This window comes from Heptranchias perlo, chromosome 11, assembly GCF_035084215.1.
Source record: "Heptranchias perlo isolate sHepPer1 chromosome 11, sHepPer1.hap1, whole genome shotgun sequence".
In the NCBI taxonomy this organism is placed as follows: domain Eukaryota; kingdom Metazoa; phylum Chordata; class Chondrichthyes; order Hexanchiformes; family Hexanchidae; genus Heptranchias; species Heptranchias perlo.
The window spans coordinates 69131930-69150756 of NC_090335.1; the positions used below are offsets into that span (position 1 = coordinate 69131930).

Below are 18827 nucleotides of genomic sequence, written 5' to 3' on the forward strand. Positions count from 1 at the left end.
TTGAGGCCGTCCTCATGGATGCGGAACTTGGCTATCAATTTCTGCTCGACGATTTTGCGTTGTCGTGTGTCTCGAAGGCCGCCTTGGAGAACGCTTACCCGAAGATCGGAGGCTGAAGTCCTTGACTGCTGAAGTGTTCCCCGACTGGGAGGGAACCCTCCTGTCTGGCGATTGTTGCGCGGTGTCCGTTCATCCGTTGTCGCAGTGTCTGCATGGTCTCGCCAATGTACCATGCTCCGGGGCATCCTTTCCTGCAACGTATGAGGTAGACAACGTTGGCCGAGTCGCAGGAGTATGAACCATGTACCTGGTGGGTGGTGTCCTCTCGTGTGATGGTGGTATCTGTGTCGATGATCTTGCATGTCTTGCAGAGGTTGCTGTGGCAGGGTTGTGTGGTGTCGTGGACGCTGTTCTCCTGAAAGCTGGGTAATTTGCTGCGAACGATGGTCTGTTTGAGGTTGGGTGGCTGTTTGAAGGCGAGTACCGGAGGCGTCGGGACCAGTTGAACCAGGAACACTTCTCACCACAATGGATGTCTCGGCATTCTACACCAGTATCCCCCACGATGACGGCATCGCTGCAACAGCAACAACAGCCAATCTCCAGACGCCATCTTACAACTCATCCGCTTCATCCTGGATCACAATGTCTTCACCTTCGATAACCAGTTCTTTACCCAAACACATGGAACAGCCATGGGGACCAAATTTGCACCCCAATACGCCAACATTTTCATGCACAAGTTCGAGCAGGACTTCTTCACTGCACAGGACCTCTAACCAACGCTATACACCAGATACATCGACGACATTTTCTTCCTATGGACCCACGGCGAAGAATCACTGAAGAGACTACACGATAACATCAACAAGTTCCATCTCACCATCAAACTCAACATGGACTACTCCTCAGAATCGGTTTCATTCTTGGACACACGAATCTCCATCAAAGATGGGCACCTCAGCACCTCACTCTACCGCAAGCCCACGGACAACCTCACGATGCTCCACTTTTCCAGCTTCCACCCTAACCACGTCAAACAGGCCATCCCCTATGGACAGGCTCTGCGAATACACAGGATCTGCTCAGACGAGGAGGAACGTGATGGACACCTACAGACGCTGAAAAACGCCCTCGTAAGAACGGGATATGACGCTCAACTCATCGATCGACAGTTCCGACGGGCCACAGCGAAAAATCGCATAGACCTCCTCAGAAGACAAACACGGGACGCAACCAACAGAGTACCCTTCGTCGTCCAGTACTTCCCCGGAGCGGAGAAACTACGCCATGTTCTTCGCAGCCTTCAACATGTCATCGATGACAAAGAACACCTCGCTAAGGCCATCCCCACACCTCCACTACTCGCCTTCAAACAGCCACCTAACCTCAAACAGACCATCGTTTGCAGCAAATTACCCAGCTTTCAGGAGAACAGCGTCCACGACACCACACAACCCTGCCACAGCAACCTCTGCAAGACATGCCAGATCATCGACACAGATACCACCATCACACGAGAGGACACCACCCACCAGGTACATGGTTCATACTCCTGTGACTCGGCCAACGTTATCTACCTCATACGTTGCAGGAAAGGATCCCCCGGAGCATGGTACATTGGCGAGACCATGCAGGCACTGCGACAACGGATGAACGGACACTGCGCAACAATCGCCAGACAGAAGGGTTCCCTCCCAGTCGGGGAGCACTTCAGCAGTCAAGGACTTCAGCCTCTGATCTTCGGGTAAGCGTTCTCCAAGGCGGCCTTCGAGACACACGACAACGCAAAATCGTCGAGCAGAAATTGATAGCCAAGTTCCGCACCCATGAGGACGGCCTCAACCGGGATCGTGGGTTCATGTCACGCTACACGTAACCCCACCCGCGAAAAAAAGTTATCTGTTTTTAATACAACTGGTCATTCTCTCTCTTTCTCTGCCTTTCGGGTGTCTCTCTCTCTCTCTCTCGCTCTCTGTCTTTGTGTTCTGACCGTTTGTGTATTCAGTAATCTTGTATGTAATGTTTCTCTGTCTGAACACCATTCCACTCCTTTGATTGCTTTGATTATATCTCTGCCGAGGTGTGATAACGGGCAGTTGGAAAGATTATCTGTAATCACCAGGCATTGTTCTCTGACTATATATGGTGTAACTTTATGGAATCCTACACTCACCTGACGAAGGAGGAAAGCTCCGAAAGCTTGTGATTTCAAATAAAGCTGTTGGACTATAATCTGTGTTGTAAGACTCCTTACATTTGTCCACCCCAGTCCATCACCAGCATCTCCACATCTTGGCAAAGGTAAGTCAAGGCATTCATGCTCTCCCATTAATAGAGCCCTCACTTAACCCATGACCTCTCATACTAGTTCTCTCTCAGCACCTGGATGTCAGGGGTACTCTCTGGTTCAAAAGGCAATCTGGTGTCCTGGCCAATACTTATGCCGCAACTAACAGCATTAAAAAACAATTATCTGGTTGGTATCTCATTGCTGTTTGAGGGATCATGCTGTGCACAAATTGGTTACCACGTTTCAAACATTGCAATCGTCACTTGGCTTCAAACGTACTTCATTCACTGCAAAGTGCTTTTAACACGTGAAAAGCAATAAATAGATGCAATTTCTTTTCTTTCTTTCATTTTTTCTTACTTTCTTTGTCTCTTTGTCTCTTTCTTTCTTTCATTAGGCTCTCTCTTGCTCGAGATGGTCATTGCCTGCCACTTGTGTGCTGTGAATGTTACTTGCCACTTATTAGTCCAGGTCTTGCTGCATGTGGGCATGGAATGCTTCACCATTTTTCACCATTATGACAGGAAAATTCACCACAGTGAATATTCTGAAACCCAACCCATTCATTGCTAAAGACACCATACAGTTATTCCTCTCCAATCCTTTCTCCCTGCAAATGTCATGTAAAGGATGTGATTATTTTTAAGAGATCTGTTTAGGACGGCAATGATTAAGATTCTGATGTTTGATGATGAACAGCATCATTTTCTTTTGCAGAACCACTGAAGTTCCTTCGTATTAATTTGATAAAGGTGGAAAGTGAAACAATTTCCATTACCTGGGATACTAACGATGCATTCAAACAGCCTCGTTTCAATGTCACTATCTTCGCAGAGAGTGTTGCAGTGAATAAAACTCAAACTGAGCAAGAAGCAGCAGAATTTAGGAATCTCCAGCCTGACATTGTATTTCAGATTTTAATATCCACAACTACTTGTGGTCAGCAGCAGACAATTACAAGGAAGGTCAGAACAGGTATGTTTGATGGATAAAATTTTACTTGCTCTTTACATAGAATGTACAGCACAAAACAGGCCATTCAGTCTAACTGGTCTGTACCAGTGTTTATCCTCCACACGAGCCTCCTCCCACCCCTCTTCATCTAAGTCTATCAACATAAGCTTCTATTCCTTTCTCTCACTTGTACTTCTAACTTCCCATTAAATACATCTATGCTATTCGCCTCAACTACTCCTTGTGGTAGCGAATTCCACATTCTAACCACTCTCTGGGTAAAGAAGTTTCTCCTGAATTCCCCATTCGATTTACTAGTGACTGTCTAATATTTATGGCCCCTAGTTTTAGTCTCCCCAACAAGTGAGTACATCTCTATGTCGACCCTATCAAACTCTTTCATAATCATAAAGACCTCTATTACATTACGTCTCAGCATTCTCTTTTCTAGAGAAAAGAGCCCCAGCCTGTTCACTTTCCTGATAGGTATTAGCTCTCAGTTCTGGTATCATCCTTGTAAAACTTTGTTGCACCTTCTCCAGTACCTCTATATCCTCATCACAGCACATCCTCCCTAAACATGAGCTGTGAAAATGGAGGAGTCAACAGGTAGCAAGCTTTAGGAACAACACCTCATCATTTCTCTGAAGCACTCTGGTCGCTCTCTGGTCTGATCATTGACTTTAGACACCAGACTTTAGCAAAATCCTCCACTTCCTTCACAGCAAGGATGGAGGTAATTTGAGAGTGGATCTGTCGGTGCTCAAGGAGAGGAATAGACGGGCTGGCATTTCAGATAGGAGGGGTCAATGTTTTAAATGAGAGGAGATTTTCATCAGAACACAGGGCTGGGAGGGGGAAGGTTGAGCCCTCCCTGTTGACCTGTTCTTACCCTCTTCGGAGCTGGTGGACCCGCTGTACTTCATGATCACACCTGTTTTAATTTCATACCTGGTCCTCAGGTTTTCCATCTCTCTCAATTTTTTCCCATTTAACGCAGGCCTCTCACTTTCTTATTTATTTTCATGTCATTTATCTGTTATTTCTTTACTGATTCTATTACTCGACTGAGATGATACGTCATTCCATTGGCACTTCCACCCTGGGGTCGATTTTAACCTACACGGAAACGGGTAGGGTGGGCAGTTAAAAACCAGCAGCTTATTTACCCGCCTGGAACTCGAACCTTTCCCACCGTCTCTGATATTAACCTGCAGGGTTCTAACAGGCAGTGCTGACATCCAGCCTTCAAATCGTGGAGTCTGTATTTCCCTCATATCAATATGTTTTTCATGCACGTTATGGACAAACACATGTCACATTGCTGGGCCTGCCCTCTGGGAAAGGGAGGGAGGACAGGAGCACATCGGAGCACTTTTCCAACCCATCGGCTCAGATACGTCGGTAAACTGGTGGGAAGGTTCCAGAAAGTCCAAGCTGCAGTAACCCCGATATGAACTTGGCGAATGATTGCAGCGTCTGCGAGGGGGGTAGCGGCAGCTCGTGTTACAGTCCCAGCGTGAGTCCCGGGCCATTTAAACTCCCGGGCCTCATCTGTGTGTTAAACGTGGGACCCCCACCCCAAACCAGTGGAAATTACTTGGTGGCTGGTGGGTGGGACCGGGATCTCAGGGTGCAGGAGGCCACAGCCGAGGACCCGAGTTAACGGTGGGAGGGTTTAAGGGAGGGAGGGGGGTAGGGCAATCTATATGTCTTCTTGTGGGGCTCCTGCTCCACAGAGCGGTGGGAGGGGGCACGGTGAGAACAGAGCGGTAAGTACTTCACCGTTGTTTTAACTCCCCACACGCATTCTTCTCATTGGGAGCGGGAGGTTAATATCGGGACTAATGTCTCTATTTCCCTTTCAAACTGGAACTGCGTCAAATTTACGATTCAGGTTTTACTCAAGAAGTAACATTTTTTTCTACTTTCCAAAGTTGCCGCGGTGGTGGAAGTGTCGACAAGAATTACAAATGTGGAATTCACATCGGATTTTGAAGATAAAAACAGCCAGAAATACAAAGATTTTGTAAAGAATTTCACAGCCGAAGTAAGTCATTCTCGCGTGTGGAGGGAAAAGAGTCAGGGGACAGATTGGATAGAAAAAAATAGACCGTAGCATGTGTATGTTTTTGCAAATAAGGTTGCATGAAAAGCTACTTTTTCTCCTTGTGAGATTTCAAAGTACCTTGTACTCACTGTAGATGGCGAGTGTTTGAATACTGACCAACTGTCCTCACAGACCATCGTTCTCCTCTACCTGATGCCTTTTTAAATTTCTGTTTGGAAAACAATCAATATACAGTGATAGCAATGGTTAAATCATGGACATTCTGGAAGATCTTAACTTTCCCACCATAACCTACCCACAGAGCACATTTTGTTGAGTTAAAATGAGAAAATGAAAGGAAAGAAAATAGACACGACTGGACATAATTGTATAAGGAATGAGAATGATTAGATATTACAGTACTTGGCGAGTAAATATCTATTCAAAAAACAATGCATCTTTATACTTAAAAAAAAGTGATTCCCTCTCAGTTGCTGACTATTGTACAGTATCAACAATGCATTCGTTAACATGTATGCCATTCCTCTGTTCATTTAAAATGAACCATGGAAGTGCTGACTCATTTACTCAAGCTATCTGCTCTAATCTCATTTCCTTGCTCTTCCCTCCAATTAATTAATATCTTTGTTATAATAGAAGCATTTCATATGAAAGTATTTTGTATGTAAACAATTTGTACAGCATGATTTCAGCTGAGGGGATTCTTTCAACCCCTAACCACTAAAAGTTCTTACATGAATAATCACCTTGAGCACTGACATGTCAAATGGGGCTAGCTGTTAAATGGAATCCAGCTGACAAATGAGTATCATCATTGTTGGGTAGACCACTGGAGTCCTGTGTGATTAACTGACTCCTGTGTGCTGAAATCCTGAGCCTACGGAAGAAAAGTATTTCTGTTTATATTGCACATTATCACAACTCTCAAATACTTCACACACAATAAATTACAGTAACTCTTATTTTATAGGCAAACACAGCATCAGCCACTTTGCACAGAGTGAGATCCAGCAACAGACTTATAGAATCAAAGAATCATAGAAGTTACAACATGGAAACAGGCCCTTCGGCCCAACATGTCCATGTCGCCCAGTTTATACCACTAACCATTCCCAATTTCCTGCACTTGGCCCATATCCCTCTATACCCATCTTACCCATGTAACTGTCCAAATGCTTTTTAAAAGACAAAATTGTACCCGCCTCTACTACTGCCTCTGGCAGCTCGTTCCAGACACTCACCACCCTTTGAGTGAAAAAATTGCCCCTCTGGACCCTTTTGTATCTCTCCCCTCTCACCTTAAATCTATGCCCCCTCGTTATAGACTCCCCTACCTTTGGGAAAAGATTTTGACTATCTACCTTATCTATGCTGCTCATTATTTTATAGACTTTTATAAGATCACCCCTTAACCTCCTACTCTCCAGGGAAAAAAGTCCCAGACTTAATCCAGGGAAGCAACATTGAGCCGAATAACGATTAATCTGATTTTATTTGTTTGGCTAAGCGAGGCAAGACCAGTGCCATTTAATCCCAGCTGGCTATTAAGAGAGCTAGCCCCCTCCTCATCCCCCCCACCCCTGATATCCACAGATGGCCTTTGATTAAGGTTAGATGTGGGTAACCTTGCCTTATTGAAATGTGTAATATGAAGAGCATTTTAGCGATGCTCATGTTCTGTGGGGAAAAAAATTAAACAAATCTCAGAAGAGGATTTCTGTTTCTTTCGTTTAAGCTGGAAAAAGGACTTACAGCAGATGTCCGGGATTTAATCAGGCGTGGGAAAGTGAGAATCATTGTCACATCTATTGAACAAGGTAGCCTGATTGTAAACTTTGGTGTGGCGACATCAACAAACGTGAATGTCACTGTATCTGATATCAAAGAAACGCTTACGGAATCTTTAAAGAACACGCAACAGTTTGCTGTAGACCTTCAAAACACAACCATTTCAGGTAAGGAATTCCACAACAAGCATTTCAACCACTGGCCTCAGAGGACTTGGTGAAATTCTAGAAGAACTGGAAAAGGCCAAAGATTATCCTGCAGGTGCCACTAAAGATTAAAAAGAACAGAAGGGAGACAAGGCTGAATCATGAAGTGGATAAGTGATTCCAAACTTGGATTTTAAAAGCCTGAAGAGTTTAGGAAGAAAGGAAGACTGGGGATTGGAAGGAGTTCCACAGTTTTGGGAGCCTGGCAAAGAATGATCCAGAGTAGGTGATGATGGGATGAGGCTTGATTCTAATAGTTGGATTCACAGGGAGGAGGAAGAGCATGCAGGGCCTGACTAATGTTAGTTTGGTGGCTAATGTTGACAAGGTTAAGTTGGAAAAAAATGTTGATTCTCTGAGGTCTGGATTGATATTATCAGCAAGCAAAATTTTTTGACTGGATCATACTGAGCGGTTACAGGCTGGCAGCTGGCTACTTCTGAATGAGCCTTAGGTTGTGGTCTAGGCTCAGGAGCCCAGTGAAAAACATTAAAAAGTGTAAAATCTTAATTAATTTATACTTTAATTTTTGTGAGCAGACAGTGTTGTGTCCAAGAAACTGATTAATTTGCAGTGTCTATAGATGCCACCTGCAGGAAAAATAACCTGATGGAATTTTTTCCATTTTGCTGTGTTCTAAATCCCAACACTTATTTCCTTTTGGATTCTTGCAACTGGAAGAGAGTGCAGACCTTTATTCTTTATGGCTGGTTCAAAACCCAAGCCCAGAGGTAACAGAATAGTGTTCTGCCTCACTGCACTATCCAACTCCTGTCACATGGGCCATCTGCCCATGCTGTTCAGGGACCATTCCGAATTAATAATTTCCAACTATTAGGAGATGACATTTCTGTTGGAGTAAAGTGAGGAAAGAGGAATCTTCAAATACTTCTAAACTAGTTGAGTTCAAATTGAATCAATTTTCTAACCCCGATCTGCGCTCATCATTACAGACAGAGACAGCTGCCAACCAGGGCTGAATGACTGTTCAGGTAATGGAACGTGTATAAGATTAAATGCAACTTACACCTGTCAGTGTAATGCTGGGTTCACAGACACAAGCCCCAACACACCTGGAAGAACATGTGAAGGTAGGACATTGTCTGAGGTTAACACGGCTTTAGGTCATTGGGTTAAAGTAACTTTTGCTCCAACTGATTGTTTTTATCTAATTCTTGTTTCAGATGTTGACGAGTGTCAGACTGGGAACAACACATGCTCTGATTTTGCTGCCTGCACAAACACCCCAGGGAATTACTCATGTGGATGTTTCCAAGGAATTTTAGATACCAATCCGGCAAACCCAGGAACACAGTGCAGAGGTAAAGATCTGAACTGTTTAAACGAGGAGTGTTGGGACAGTAAGGAATATTAAAAGTGTACAGGCTTGAAATGATTCTTGGTGATATTAATACTAAAGTGCTTAATGTGTTTGTCTGACATTCCTCTCCCCACTATTTTAACAGAGGCATTGCCTATTTGAAATAAATGGATTAACGACTTGGTGAAACGAACAGAGGAATGTCACAGAATCATAGGCCCCGATATTTATGGGGAGGCAGGGAGGAAGCGGGGGCGTTTGTCAGCAGCCAGGGAACCCGGAAATACCGGGAAGGTGGTAGTTCTGCAGAATTTAATGGCACAGAATTTAATGGCAGAACCTCATTATAAATTATTTACTCAATTTCCCATCTGGCAGTCGGCCAGATGAAGAGGCAGGCCGGCTACTGGGCGGGATAGCCTGCAGTCGAAGGCAGAAGCTGGGGAGGAATGGCGACGGTCCCCGGCAATCGAGAAGATCGGGGTGGGGGTTAATTTCACAAACTGGATGGGGGGAGATCCAGAGAGAGAGATCTTTCGCGGGAGAGAGAGAGAGATGGCAAGAGGGGGAGAGAGAGATGGCAAGAGGGGGAGAGAGAGATGGCAAGAGGGGGAGAGAGAGATGGCAAGAGGGGGAGAGAGAGATGGCAAGAGGGGGAGAGAGAGATGGCAAGAGGGGGAGAGAGAGATGGCAAGAGGGGGAGAGAGAGATGGCAAGAGGGGGAGAGAGAGATGGCAAGAGGGGGAGAGAGAGATGGCAAGAGGGGGAGAGAGAGATGGCAAGAGGGGGAGAGAGAGATGGCAAGAGGGGGAGAGAGAGAGAGAGATGGCAAGAGGGGGAGAGAGAGAGAGATGGCAAGAGGGGGAGAGAGAGAGAGATGGCAAGAGGGGGAGAGAGAGAGAGATGGCAAGAGGGGGAGAGAGAGAGAGATGGCAAGAGGGGGAGAGAGAGAGAGATGGCAAGAGGGGAGAGAGAGAGAGAGATGGCAAGAGGGGGAGAGAGAGAGAGAGATGGCTAGAGGGGGAGAGAGAGAGAGATGGCAAGAGGGGGGGGAGAGAGAGAGAGATGGCAAGAGGGGGGGGAGAGAGAGAGAGAGATGGCAAGAGGGGGAGAGAGAGAGTGAGAGAGAGAGATGGCAAGAGGGGGGGAGAGAGAGTGAGAGAGAGAGATGGCAAGAGGGGGAGAGAGAGAGAGAGATGGCAAGAGGGGGAGAGAGAGAGATGGCAAGAGGGGGAGAGAGAGAGATGGCAAGAGGGGGAGAGAGAGAGATGGCAAGAGGGGGAGAGAGAGAGATGGCAAGAGGGGGAGAGAGAGAGATGGCAAGAGGGGGAGAGAGAGAGAGAGAAATGGCAAGAGGGGGAGAGAGAGAGAGATGGCAAGAGGGGGAGAGAGAGAGAGATGGCAAGAGGGGGAGAGAGAGAGAGATGGCAAGAGGGGGAGAGAGAGAGAGATGGCAAGAGGGGGAGAGAGAGAGAGATGGCAAGAGGGGAGAGAGAGAGAGAGATGGCAAGAGGGGGAGAGAGAGAGAGAGATGGCTAGAGGGGGAGAGAGAGAGAGAGAGCAAGAGGGGGAGAGAGAGAGAGAGATGGCAAGAGGGGGGGGAGAGAGAGAGAGAGATGGCAAGAGGGGGAGAGAGAGAGTGAGAGAGAGAGATGGCAAGAGGGGGGGAGAGAGTGAGAGAGAGAGATGGCAAGAGGGGGAGAGAGAGAGAGAGATGGCAAGAGGGGGAGAGAGAGAGATGGCAAGAGGGGGAGAGAGAGAGATGGCAAGAGGGGGAGAGAGAGAGATGGCAAGAGGGGGAGAGAGAGAGATGGCAAGAGGGGGAGAGAGAGAGATGGCAAGAGGGGGAGAGAGAGAGAGAGAAATGGCAAGAGGGGGAGAGAGAGAGAGAGAGATGGCAAGAGGGGGAGAGAGAGAGAGAGAGATGGCAAGAGGGGGAGAGAGAGAGAGAGAGATGGCAAGAGGGGGAGAGAGAGAGAGAGAGATGGCAAGAGGGGGAGAGAGAGAGAGAGATGGCAAGAGGGGGAGAGAGAGAGATGGCAAGAGGGGGAGAGAGAGAGAGAGAGATGGCAAGAGGGGGAGAGAGAGAGAGATGGCAAGAGGGGGAGAGAGAGAGAGAGATGGCAAGAGGGGGAGAGAGAGAGAGATGGCAAGAGGGGGAGAGAGAGAGATGGCAAGAGGGGGAGGGAGAGAGATGGCAAGAGGGGGAGAGAGAGAGAGAGATGGCAAGAGGGGGAGAGAGAGAGATGGCAAGAGGGGGAGAGAGAGAGATGGCAAGAGGGGGGGAGAGAGAGCTGGCAAGAGGGGGAGAGAGAGAGAGCTGGCAAGAGGGGGGGAGAGAGAGAGAGAGAGAGAGATGGCAAGAGGGGGAGAGAGAGAGAGAGATGGCAAGAGGGGGAGAGAGAGAGAGATGGCAAGAGGGGGAGTGAGAGAGAGAGATGGCAAGAGGGGGAGAGAGAGAGAGAGATGGCAAGAGGGGGAGAGAGAGAGAGAGATGGCAAGAGGGGGAGAGAGAGATGGCAAGAGGGAGAGAGAGAGAGAGATGGCAAGAGGGGGAGAGAGAGATGGCAAGAGGGGGAGAGAGAGAGATGGCAAGAGGGGGGGAGAGAGAGAGAGAGAGATGGCAAGAGGGAGAGAGAGAGAGAGAGAGATGGCAAGAGGGGGAGAGAGAGAGAGAGTGATGTCAAGAGGGGGAGAGAGAGAGAGAGATGGCAAGAGGGGGAGAGAGAGAGAGATGGCAAGAGGGGGAGAGAGAGAGAGAGAGAGATGGCAAGAGGGGGAGGGGGAGAGAGAGAGAGAGAGATGGCAAGAGGGGGAGAGAGAGAGAGAGAGATGGCAAGAGGGGGAGAGAGAGATGGCAAGAGGGGGAGAGAGAGAGATGGCAAGAGGGGGAGAGAGAGAGATGGCAAGAGGGGGAGAGAGAGAGAGAGAGCTGGCAAGAGTGGGAGAGAGAGAGCTGGCAAGAGGGGGAGAGAGAGAGCTGGCAAGAGGGGGAGAGAGAGAGCTGGCAAGAGGGGGAGAGAGAGAGCTGGCAAGAGGGGGAGAGAGAGAGATGGCAAGAGGGGGAGAGAAGAGATGGCAAGCGGGGGAGAGAGAGAGAGAGAGAGATGGCAAGAGGGGGAGAGAGAGAGAGATGGCAAGAGGGGGAGAGAGAGAGAGATGGCAAGAGGGGGAGAGAGAGAGAGATGGCAAGAGGGGGAGAGAGAGAGAGATGGCAAGAGGGGGAGAGAGAGAGATGGCAAGAGGGGGAGAGAGAGAGAGAGAGAGAGATGGCAAGAGGGGGAGAGAGAGAGAGAGAGATGGTAAGAGGGAGAGAGAGAGAGAGATAGAGATGGCAAGAGGGGGAGAGAGAGAGAGAGAGATGGCAAGAGGAGGAGAGAGAGAGAGATGGCAAGAGGGGGGAGAGAGAGAGAGATAGATGGCAAGAGGGGGAGAGAGAGAGAGAGAGAGAGAGATGGCAAGAGGGGGAGAGAGAGAGAGAGAGAGAGATGGCAAGAGGGGGAGAGAGAGAGAGAGAGAGAGATGGCAAGAGGGGGAGAGAGAGAGAGAGATGGCAAGAGGGGGAGAGAGAGAGATGGCAAGAGGGGGAGAGAGAGAGAGATGGCAAGAGGGGGAGAGAGAGAGAGAGATGGCAAGAGGGGGAGAGAGAGAGAGAGATGGCAAGAGGGGGAGAGAGAGAGAGAGATGGCAAGAGGGGGAGAGAGAGAGAGAGATGGCAAGAGGGAGAGAGAGAGATGGCAAGAGGGGGAGAGAGAGAGATGGCAAGAGGGGGAGAGAGAGAGATGGCAAGAGGGGGAGAGAGAGAGATGGCAAGAGGGGGAGAGAGAGAGATGGCAAGAGGGGGTGAGATAGAGAGAGAGATGGCAAGAGGGGGAGAGAGAGAGAGAGAGATGGCAAGAGGGAGAGAGAGAGAGAGAGAGATGGCAAGAGGGGGAGAGAGAGAGAGAGATGGCAAGAGGGGGAGAGAGAGAGATGGCAAGAGGGGGAGAGAGAGAGATGGCAAGAGGGGGAGAGAGAGAGAGAGAGAGAGATGGCAAGAGGGGGAGAGAGAGAGAGAGATGGCAAGAGGGGGAGAGAGAGAGAGAGATGGCAAGAGGGGGAGAGAGAGAGATGGCAAGAGGGGGAGAGAGAGAGATGGCAAGAGGGGGAGAGAGAGAGATGGCAAGAGGGGGAGAGAGAGAGAGAGATGGCAAGAGGGGGAGAGAGAGAGATGGCAAGAGGGGGAGAGAGAGAGATGGCAAGAGGGGGAGAGAGAGAGCTGGCAAGAGGGGGAGAGAGAGAGAGCTGGCAAGAGGGGGGGAGAGAGAGAGAGAGAGAGAGAGATGGCAAGAGGGGGAGAGAGAGAGAGATGGCAAGAGGGGGAGAGAGAGAGAGATGGCAAGAGGGGGAGAGAGAGAGAGAGATGGCAAGAGGGGGAGAGAGAGAGAGAGATGGCAAGAGGGGGAGAGAGAGAGAGAGATGGCAAGAGGGGGAGAGAGAGATGGCAAGAGGGAGAGAGAGAGAGATGGCAAGAGGGGGAGAGAGAGATGGCAAGAGGGGGAGAGAGAGAGATGGCAAGAGGGGGGGAGAGAGAGAGAGAGATGGCAAGAGGGAGAGAGAGAGAGAGAGAGATGGCAAGAGGGGGAGAGAGAGAGAGAGAGATGGCAAGAGGGGGAGAGAGAGAGAGAGATGGCAAGAGGGGGAGAGAGAGAGAGATGGCAAGAGGGGGAGAGAGAGAGAGAGAGAGAGAGAGATGGCAAGAGGGGGAGGGGGAGAGAGAGAGAGAGAGATGGCAAGAGGGGGAGAGAGAGAGAGAGAGATGGCAAGAGGTGGAGAGAGAGATGGCAAGAGGGGGAGAGAGAGAGATGGCAAGAGGGGGAGAGAGAGAGAGAGAGCTGGCAAGAGTGGGAGAGAGAGAGCTGGCAAGAGGGGGAGAGAGAGAGCTGGCAAGAGGGGGAGAGAGAGAGCTGGCAAGAGGGGGAGAGAGAGAGCTGGCAAGAGGGGGAGAGAGAGAGCTGGCAAGAGGGGGAGAGAGAGAGCTGGCAAGAGGGGGAGAGAGAGAGCTGGCAAGAGGGGGAGAGAGAGAGCTGGCAAGAGGGGGAGAGAGAGAGAGATGGCAAGAGGGGGAGAGAGAGAGAGATGGCAAGAGGGGGAGAGAGAGAGATGGCAAGAGGGGGAGAGAGAGAGAGAGAGAGAGATGGCAAGAGGGGGAGAGAGAGAGAGAGATGGTAAGAGGGAGAGAGAGAGAGAGATAGAGATGGCAAGAGGGGGAGAGAGAGAGAGAGAGATGGCAAGAGGGGGAGAGAGAGAGAGATGGCAAGAGGGGGGAGAGAGAGAGAGATAGATGGCAAGAGGGGGAGAGAGAGAGAGAGAGAGAGAGATGGCAAGAGGGGGAGAGAGAGAGAGAGAGAGAGATGGCAAGAGGGGGAGAGAGAGAGAGAGAGAGAGATGGCAAGAGGGGGAGAGAGAGAGAGAGATGGCAAGAGGGGGAGAGAGAGAGAGATGGCAAGAGGGGGAGAGAGAGAGAGATGGCAACAGGGGGAGAGAGAGAGAGATGGCAAGAGGGGGAGAGAGAGAGATGGCAAGAGGGGGAGAGAGAGAGAGAGAGATGGCAAGAGGGGGAGAGAGAGAGAGATGGCAAGAGGGGGAGAGAGAGAGAGAGAGAGAGAGAGAATGCAAGAGGGGGAGAGAGAGAGAGAGATGGCAAGAGGGGGAGACAGAGAGAGATGGCAAGAGGGGGAGAGAGAGAGAGATGGCAAGAGGGGGAGAGAGAGAGAGAGAGATGGCAAGAGGGGGAGAGAGAGAGAGAGAGAGATGGCAAGAGGGGGAGAGAGAGAGAGATGGCAAGAGGGGGAGAGAGAGAGAGATGGCAAGAGGGGGAGAGAGAGAGAGATGGCAAGAGGGGGAGAGAGAGAGAGATGGCAAGAGGGGGAGAGAGAGAGAGAGAGATGGCAAGAGGGGGAGAGAGAGAGAGAGAGATGGCAAGAGGGGGAGAGAGAGAGAGAGAGAGAGAGATTGCAAGAGGGGGAGAGAGAGAGATGGCAAGAGGGGGAGAGAGAGAGAGAGATGGCAAGAGGGGGAGAGAGAGAGAGAGATGGCAAGAGGGGGAGAGAGAGAGAGATGGCAAGAGGGGGAGTGAGAGAGAGATGGCAAGAGGTGGAGAGAGAGAGAGATGGCAAGAGGGGGAGAGAGAGAGAGATGGCAAGAGGGGCGGAGAGAGAGAGAGATGGCAAGAGGGGGAAAGAGAGAGAGAGATGGCAAGAGGGGGAGAGAGAGAGAGAGAGATGGCAAGAGGGGGAGAGAGAGAGAGAGAGATGGCAAGAGGGGGAGAGAGAGAGAGAGAGATGGCAAGAGGGGGAGAGAGAGAGAGAGAGAGAGAGATTGCAAGAGGGGGAGAGAGAGAGATGGCAAGAGGGGGAGAGAGAGAGAGAGATGGCAAGAGGGGGAGAGAGAGAGAGAGATGGCAAGAGGGGGAGAGAGAGAGAGATGGCAAGAGGGGGAGTGAGAGAGAGATGGCAAGAGGGGGAGAGAGAGAGAGATGGCAAGAGGGGGAGAGAGAGAGAGATGGCAAGAGGGGGAGAGAGAGAGAGATGGCAAGAGGGGGAGAGAGAGAGAGATGGCAAGAGGTGGAGAGAGAGAGAGATGGCAAGAGGGGGAGAGAGAGAGAGATGGCAAGAGGGGCGGAGAGAGAGAGAGATGGCAAGAGGGGGAAAGAGAGAGAGAGATGGCAAGAGGGGGAGAGAGAGAGAGAGAGATGGCAAGAGGGGGAGAGAGAGAGAGAGAGATGGCAAGAGGGGGAGAGAGAGAGAGAGAGATGGCAAGAGGGGGAGAGAGAGAGAGAGGGAGAGAGATGGCAAGAGGGGGAGAGAGAGAGAGAGAGATGGCAAGAGGGGGAGAGAGAGAGAGAGAGAGATGGCAAGAGGGAGAGAGAGAGAGAGATGGCAAGAGGGGGAGAGAGAGAGAGATGGCAAGAGGGGGAGAGAGAGAGAGATGGCAAGAGGGGGATAGAGAGAGAGATGGCAAGAGGGGGAGAGAGGGAGAGATGGCAAGAGGGGGAGAGAGATAGAGAGAGATGGCAAGAGGGGGATAGAGAGAGAGATGGCAAGAGGGGGAGAGAGGGAGAGATGGCAAGAGGGGGAGAGAGAGAGAGAGAGATGGCAAGAGGGAGAGAGAGAGAGAGAGAGAGAGAGAGAGATGGCAAGAGGGGGAGAGAGAGAGAGAGAGAGATGGCAAGAGGTGGAGAGAGAGAGAGATGGCAAGAGGGGGAGAGAGAGAGAGATGGCAAGAGGGGCGGAGAGAGAGAGAGATGGCAAGAGGGGGAGAGAGAGAGAGAGATGGCAAGAGGGGGAGAGAGAGAGAGAGAGATGGCAAGAGGGGGAGAGAGAGAGAGAGAGATGGCAAGAGGGGGAGAGAGAGAGAGAGGGAGAGAGATGGCAAGAGGGGGAGAGAGAGAGAGAGAGAGAGAGATGGCAAGAGGGGGAGAGAGAGAGAGAGAGATGGCAAGAGGGGGAGAGAGAGAGAGAGAGAGATGGCAAGAGGGAGAGAGAGAGAGAGATGGCAAGAGGGGGAGAGAGAGAGAGATGGCAAGAGGGGGAGAGAGAGAGAGATGGCAAGAGGGGGAGAGAGAGAGAGAGAGAGAGAGAATGCAAGAGGGGGAGAGAGAGAGAGAGATGGCAAGAGGGGGAGACAGAGAGAGATGGCAAGAGGGGGAGAGAGAGAGAGATGGCAAGAGGGGGAGAGAGAGAGAGAGAGATGGCAAGAGGGGGAGAGAGAGAGAGAGAGAGATGGCAAGAGGGGGAGAGAGAGAGAGATGGCAAGAGGGGGAGAGAGAGAGAGATGGCAAGAGGGGGAGAGAGAGAGAGATGGCAAGAGGGGGAGAGAGAGAGAGATGGCAAGAGGGGGAGAGAGAGAGAGAGAGATGGCAAGAGGGGGAGAGAGAGAGAGAGAGATGGCAAGAGGGGGAGAGAGAGAGAGAGAGAGAGAGATTGCAAGAGGGGGAGAGAGAGAGATGGCAAGAGGGGGAGAGAGAGAGAGAGATGGCAAGAGGGGGAGAGAGAGAGAGAGATGGCAAGAGGGGGAGAGAGAGAGAGATGGCAAGAGGGGGAGTGAGAGAGAGATGGCAAGAGGTGGAGAGAGAGAGAGATGGCAAGAGGGGGAGAGAGAGAGAGATGGCAAGAGGGGCGGAGAGAGAGAGAGATGGCAAGAGGGGGAAAGAGAGAGAGAGATGGCAAGAGGGGGAGAGAGAGAGAGAGAGATGGCAAGAGGGGGAGAGAGAGAGAGAGAGATGGCAAGAGGGGGAGAGAGAGAGAGAGAGATGGCAAGAGGGGGAGAGAGAGAGAGAGAGAGAGAGATTGCAAGAGGGGGAGAGAGAGAGATGGCAAGAGGGGGAGAGAGAGAGAGAGATGGCAAGAGGGGGAGAGAGAGAGAGAGATGGCAAGAGGGGGAGAGAGAGAGAGATGGCAAGAGGGGGAGTGAGAGAGAGATGGCAAGAGGGGGAGAGAGAGAGAGATGGCAAGAGGGGGGAGAGAGAGAGAGATGGCAAGAGGGGGAGAGAGAGAGAGATGGCAAGAGGGGGAGAGAGAGAGAGATGGCAAGAGGTGGGAGAGAGAGAGAGATGGCAAGAGGGGGAGAGAGAGAGAGATGGCAAGAGGGGCGGAGAGAGAGAGAGATGGCAAGAGGGGGAAAGAGAGAGAGAGATGGCAAGAGGGGGAGAGAGAGAGAGAGAGATGGCAAGAGGGGGAGAGAGAGAGAGAGAGATGGCAAGAGGGGGAGAGAGAGAGAGAGAGATGGCAAGAGGGGGAGAGAGAGAGAGAGGGAGAGAGATGGCAAGAGGGGGAGAGAGAGAGAGAGAGATGGCAAGAGGGGGAGAGAGAGAGAGAGAGAGATGGCAAGAGGGAGAGAGAGAGAGAGATGGCAAGAGGGGGAGAGAGAGAGAGAGATGGCAAGAGGGGGAGAGAGAGAGAGAGATGGCAAGAGGGGGATAGAGAGAGAGATGGCAAGAGGGGGAGAGAGGAGAGAGATGGCAAGAGGGGGAGAGAGAGAGAGAGAGATGGCAAGAGGGGGATAGAGAGAGAGATGGCAAGAGGGGGAGAGAGGGAGAGATGGCAAGAGGGGAGAGAGAGAGAGAGAGATGGCAAGAGGGAGAGAGAGAGAGAGAGAGAGAGAGAGAGATGGCAAGAGGGGGAGAGAGAGAGAGAGAGAGATGGCAAGAGGTGGAGAGAGAGAGAGATGGCAAGAGGGGGAGAGAGAGAGAGATGGCAAGAGGGGCGAGAGAGAGAGAGATGGCAAGAGGGGGAGAGAGAGAGAGAGATGGCAAGAGGGGGAGAGAGAGAGAGAGAGATGGCAAGAGGGGGAGAGAGAGAGAGAGAGATGGCAAGAGGGGGAGAGAGAGAGAGAGGGAGAGAGATGGCAAGAGGGGGAGAGAGAGAGAGAGAGAGAGAGATGGCAAGAGGGGGAGAGAGAGAGAGAGAGATGGCAAGAGGGGGAGAGAGAGAGAGAGAGAGATGGCAAGAGGGAGAGAGAGAGAGAGATGGCAAGAGGGGGAGAGAGAGAGAGATGGCAAGAGGGGGAGAGAGAGAGAGATGGCAAGAGGGGGATAGAGAGAGAGATGGCAAGAGGGGGAGAGAGAGAGAGATGGCAAGAGGGGGAGAGAGAGAGAGAGAGATGGCAAGAGGGAGAGAGAGAGAGAGAGAGATGGCAAGAGGGGAGAGAGAGAGAGAGAGAGATGGCAAGAGGGAGAGAGAGAGAGAGAGATGGCAAGAGGGGGAGAGAGAGAGATGGCAAGATGGCAAGAGGGGGAGAGAGAGCGATGGCAAGAGGGGGAGAGAGAGCGATGGCAAGAGGGGGAGAGAGAGCGATGGCAAGAGGGGGAGAGAGAGCGATGGCAAGAGGGGGAGAGAGAACGATGGCAAGAGGGGGAGAGAGAGCGATGGCAAGAGGGGGAGAGAGAGCGATGGCAAGAGGGGGAGAGAGAGCGATGGCAAGAGGGGGAGAGAGAGCGATGGCAAGAGGGGGAGAGAGAGCGATGGCAAGAGGGGGAGAGAGAGCGATGGCAAGAGGGGGAGAGAGAGAGATGGCAAGAGGGGGAGAGAGAGAGATGGCAAGAGATGGCAAGAGGGGAAGGGAGATCGCGGGAGGGGGAGATCGCGGGATGGGGAGGGAGGGGGAGATGCTGAATATCACGAGGGGAGGGGGGTCGTCAGATTGCGGGGGGCG

General features: G+C 51.2%; 1 protein-coding gene across 1 annotated transcript in view; it reads left to right on the top strand.

The window, feature by feature from the left end:
• LOC137326861 (uncharacterized) overlaps window positions 1–18827 on the top strand; it is a 53352-nt gene that overhangs the window by 19623 nt on the left and 14902 nt on the right. Inside the window, 1 exon segment of the mRNA XM_067992243.1 lies at window positions 8497–8634. Coding sequence (XP_067848344.1) covers window positions 8497–8634 — 138 coding nt within the window.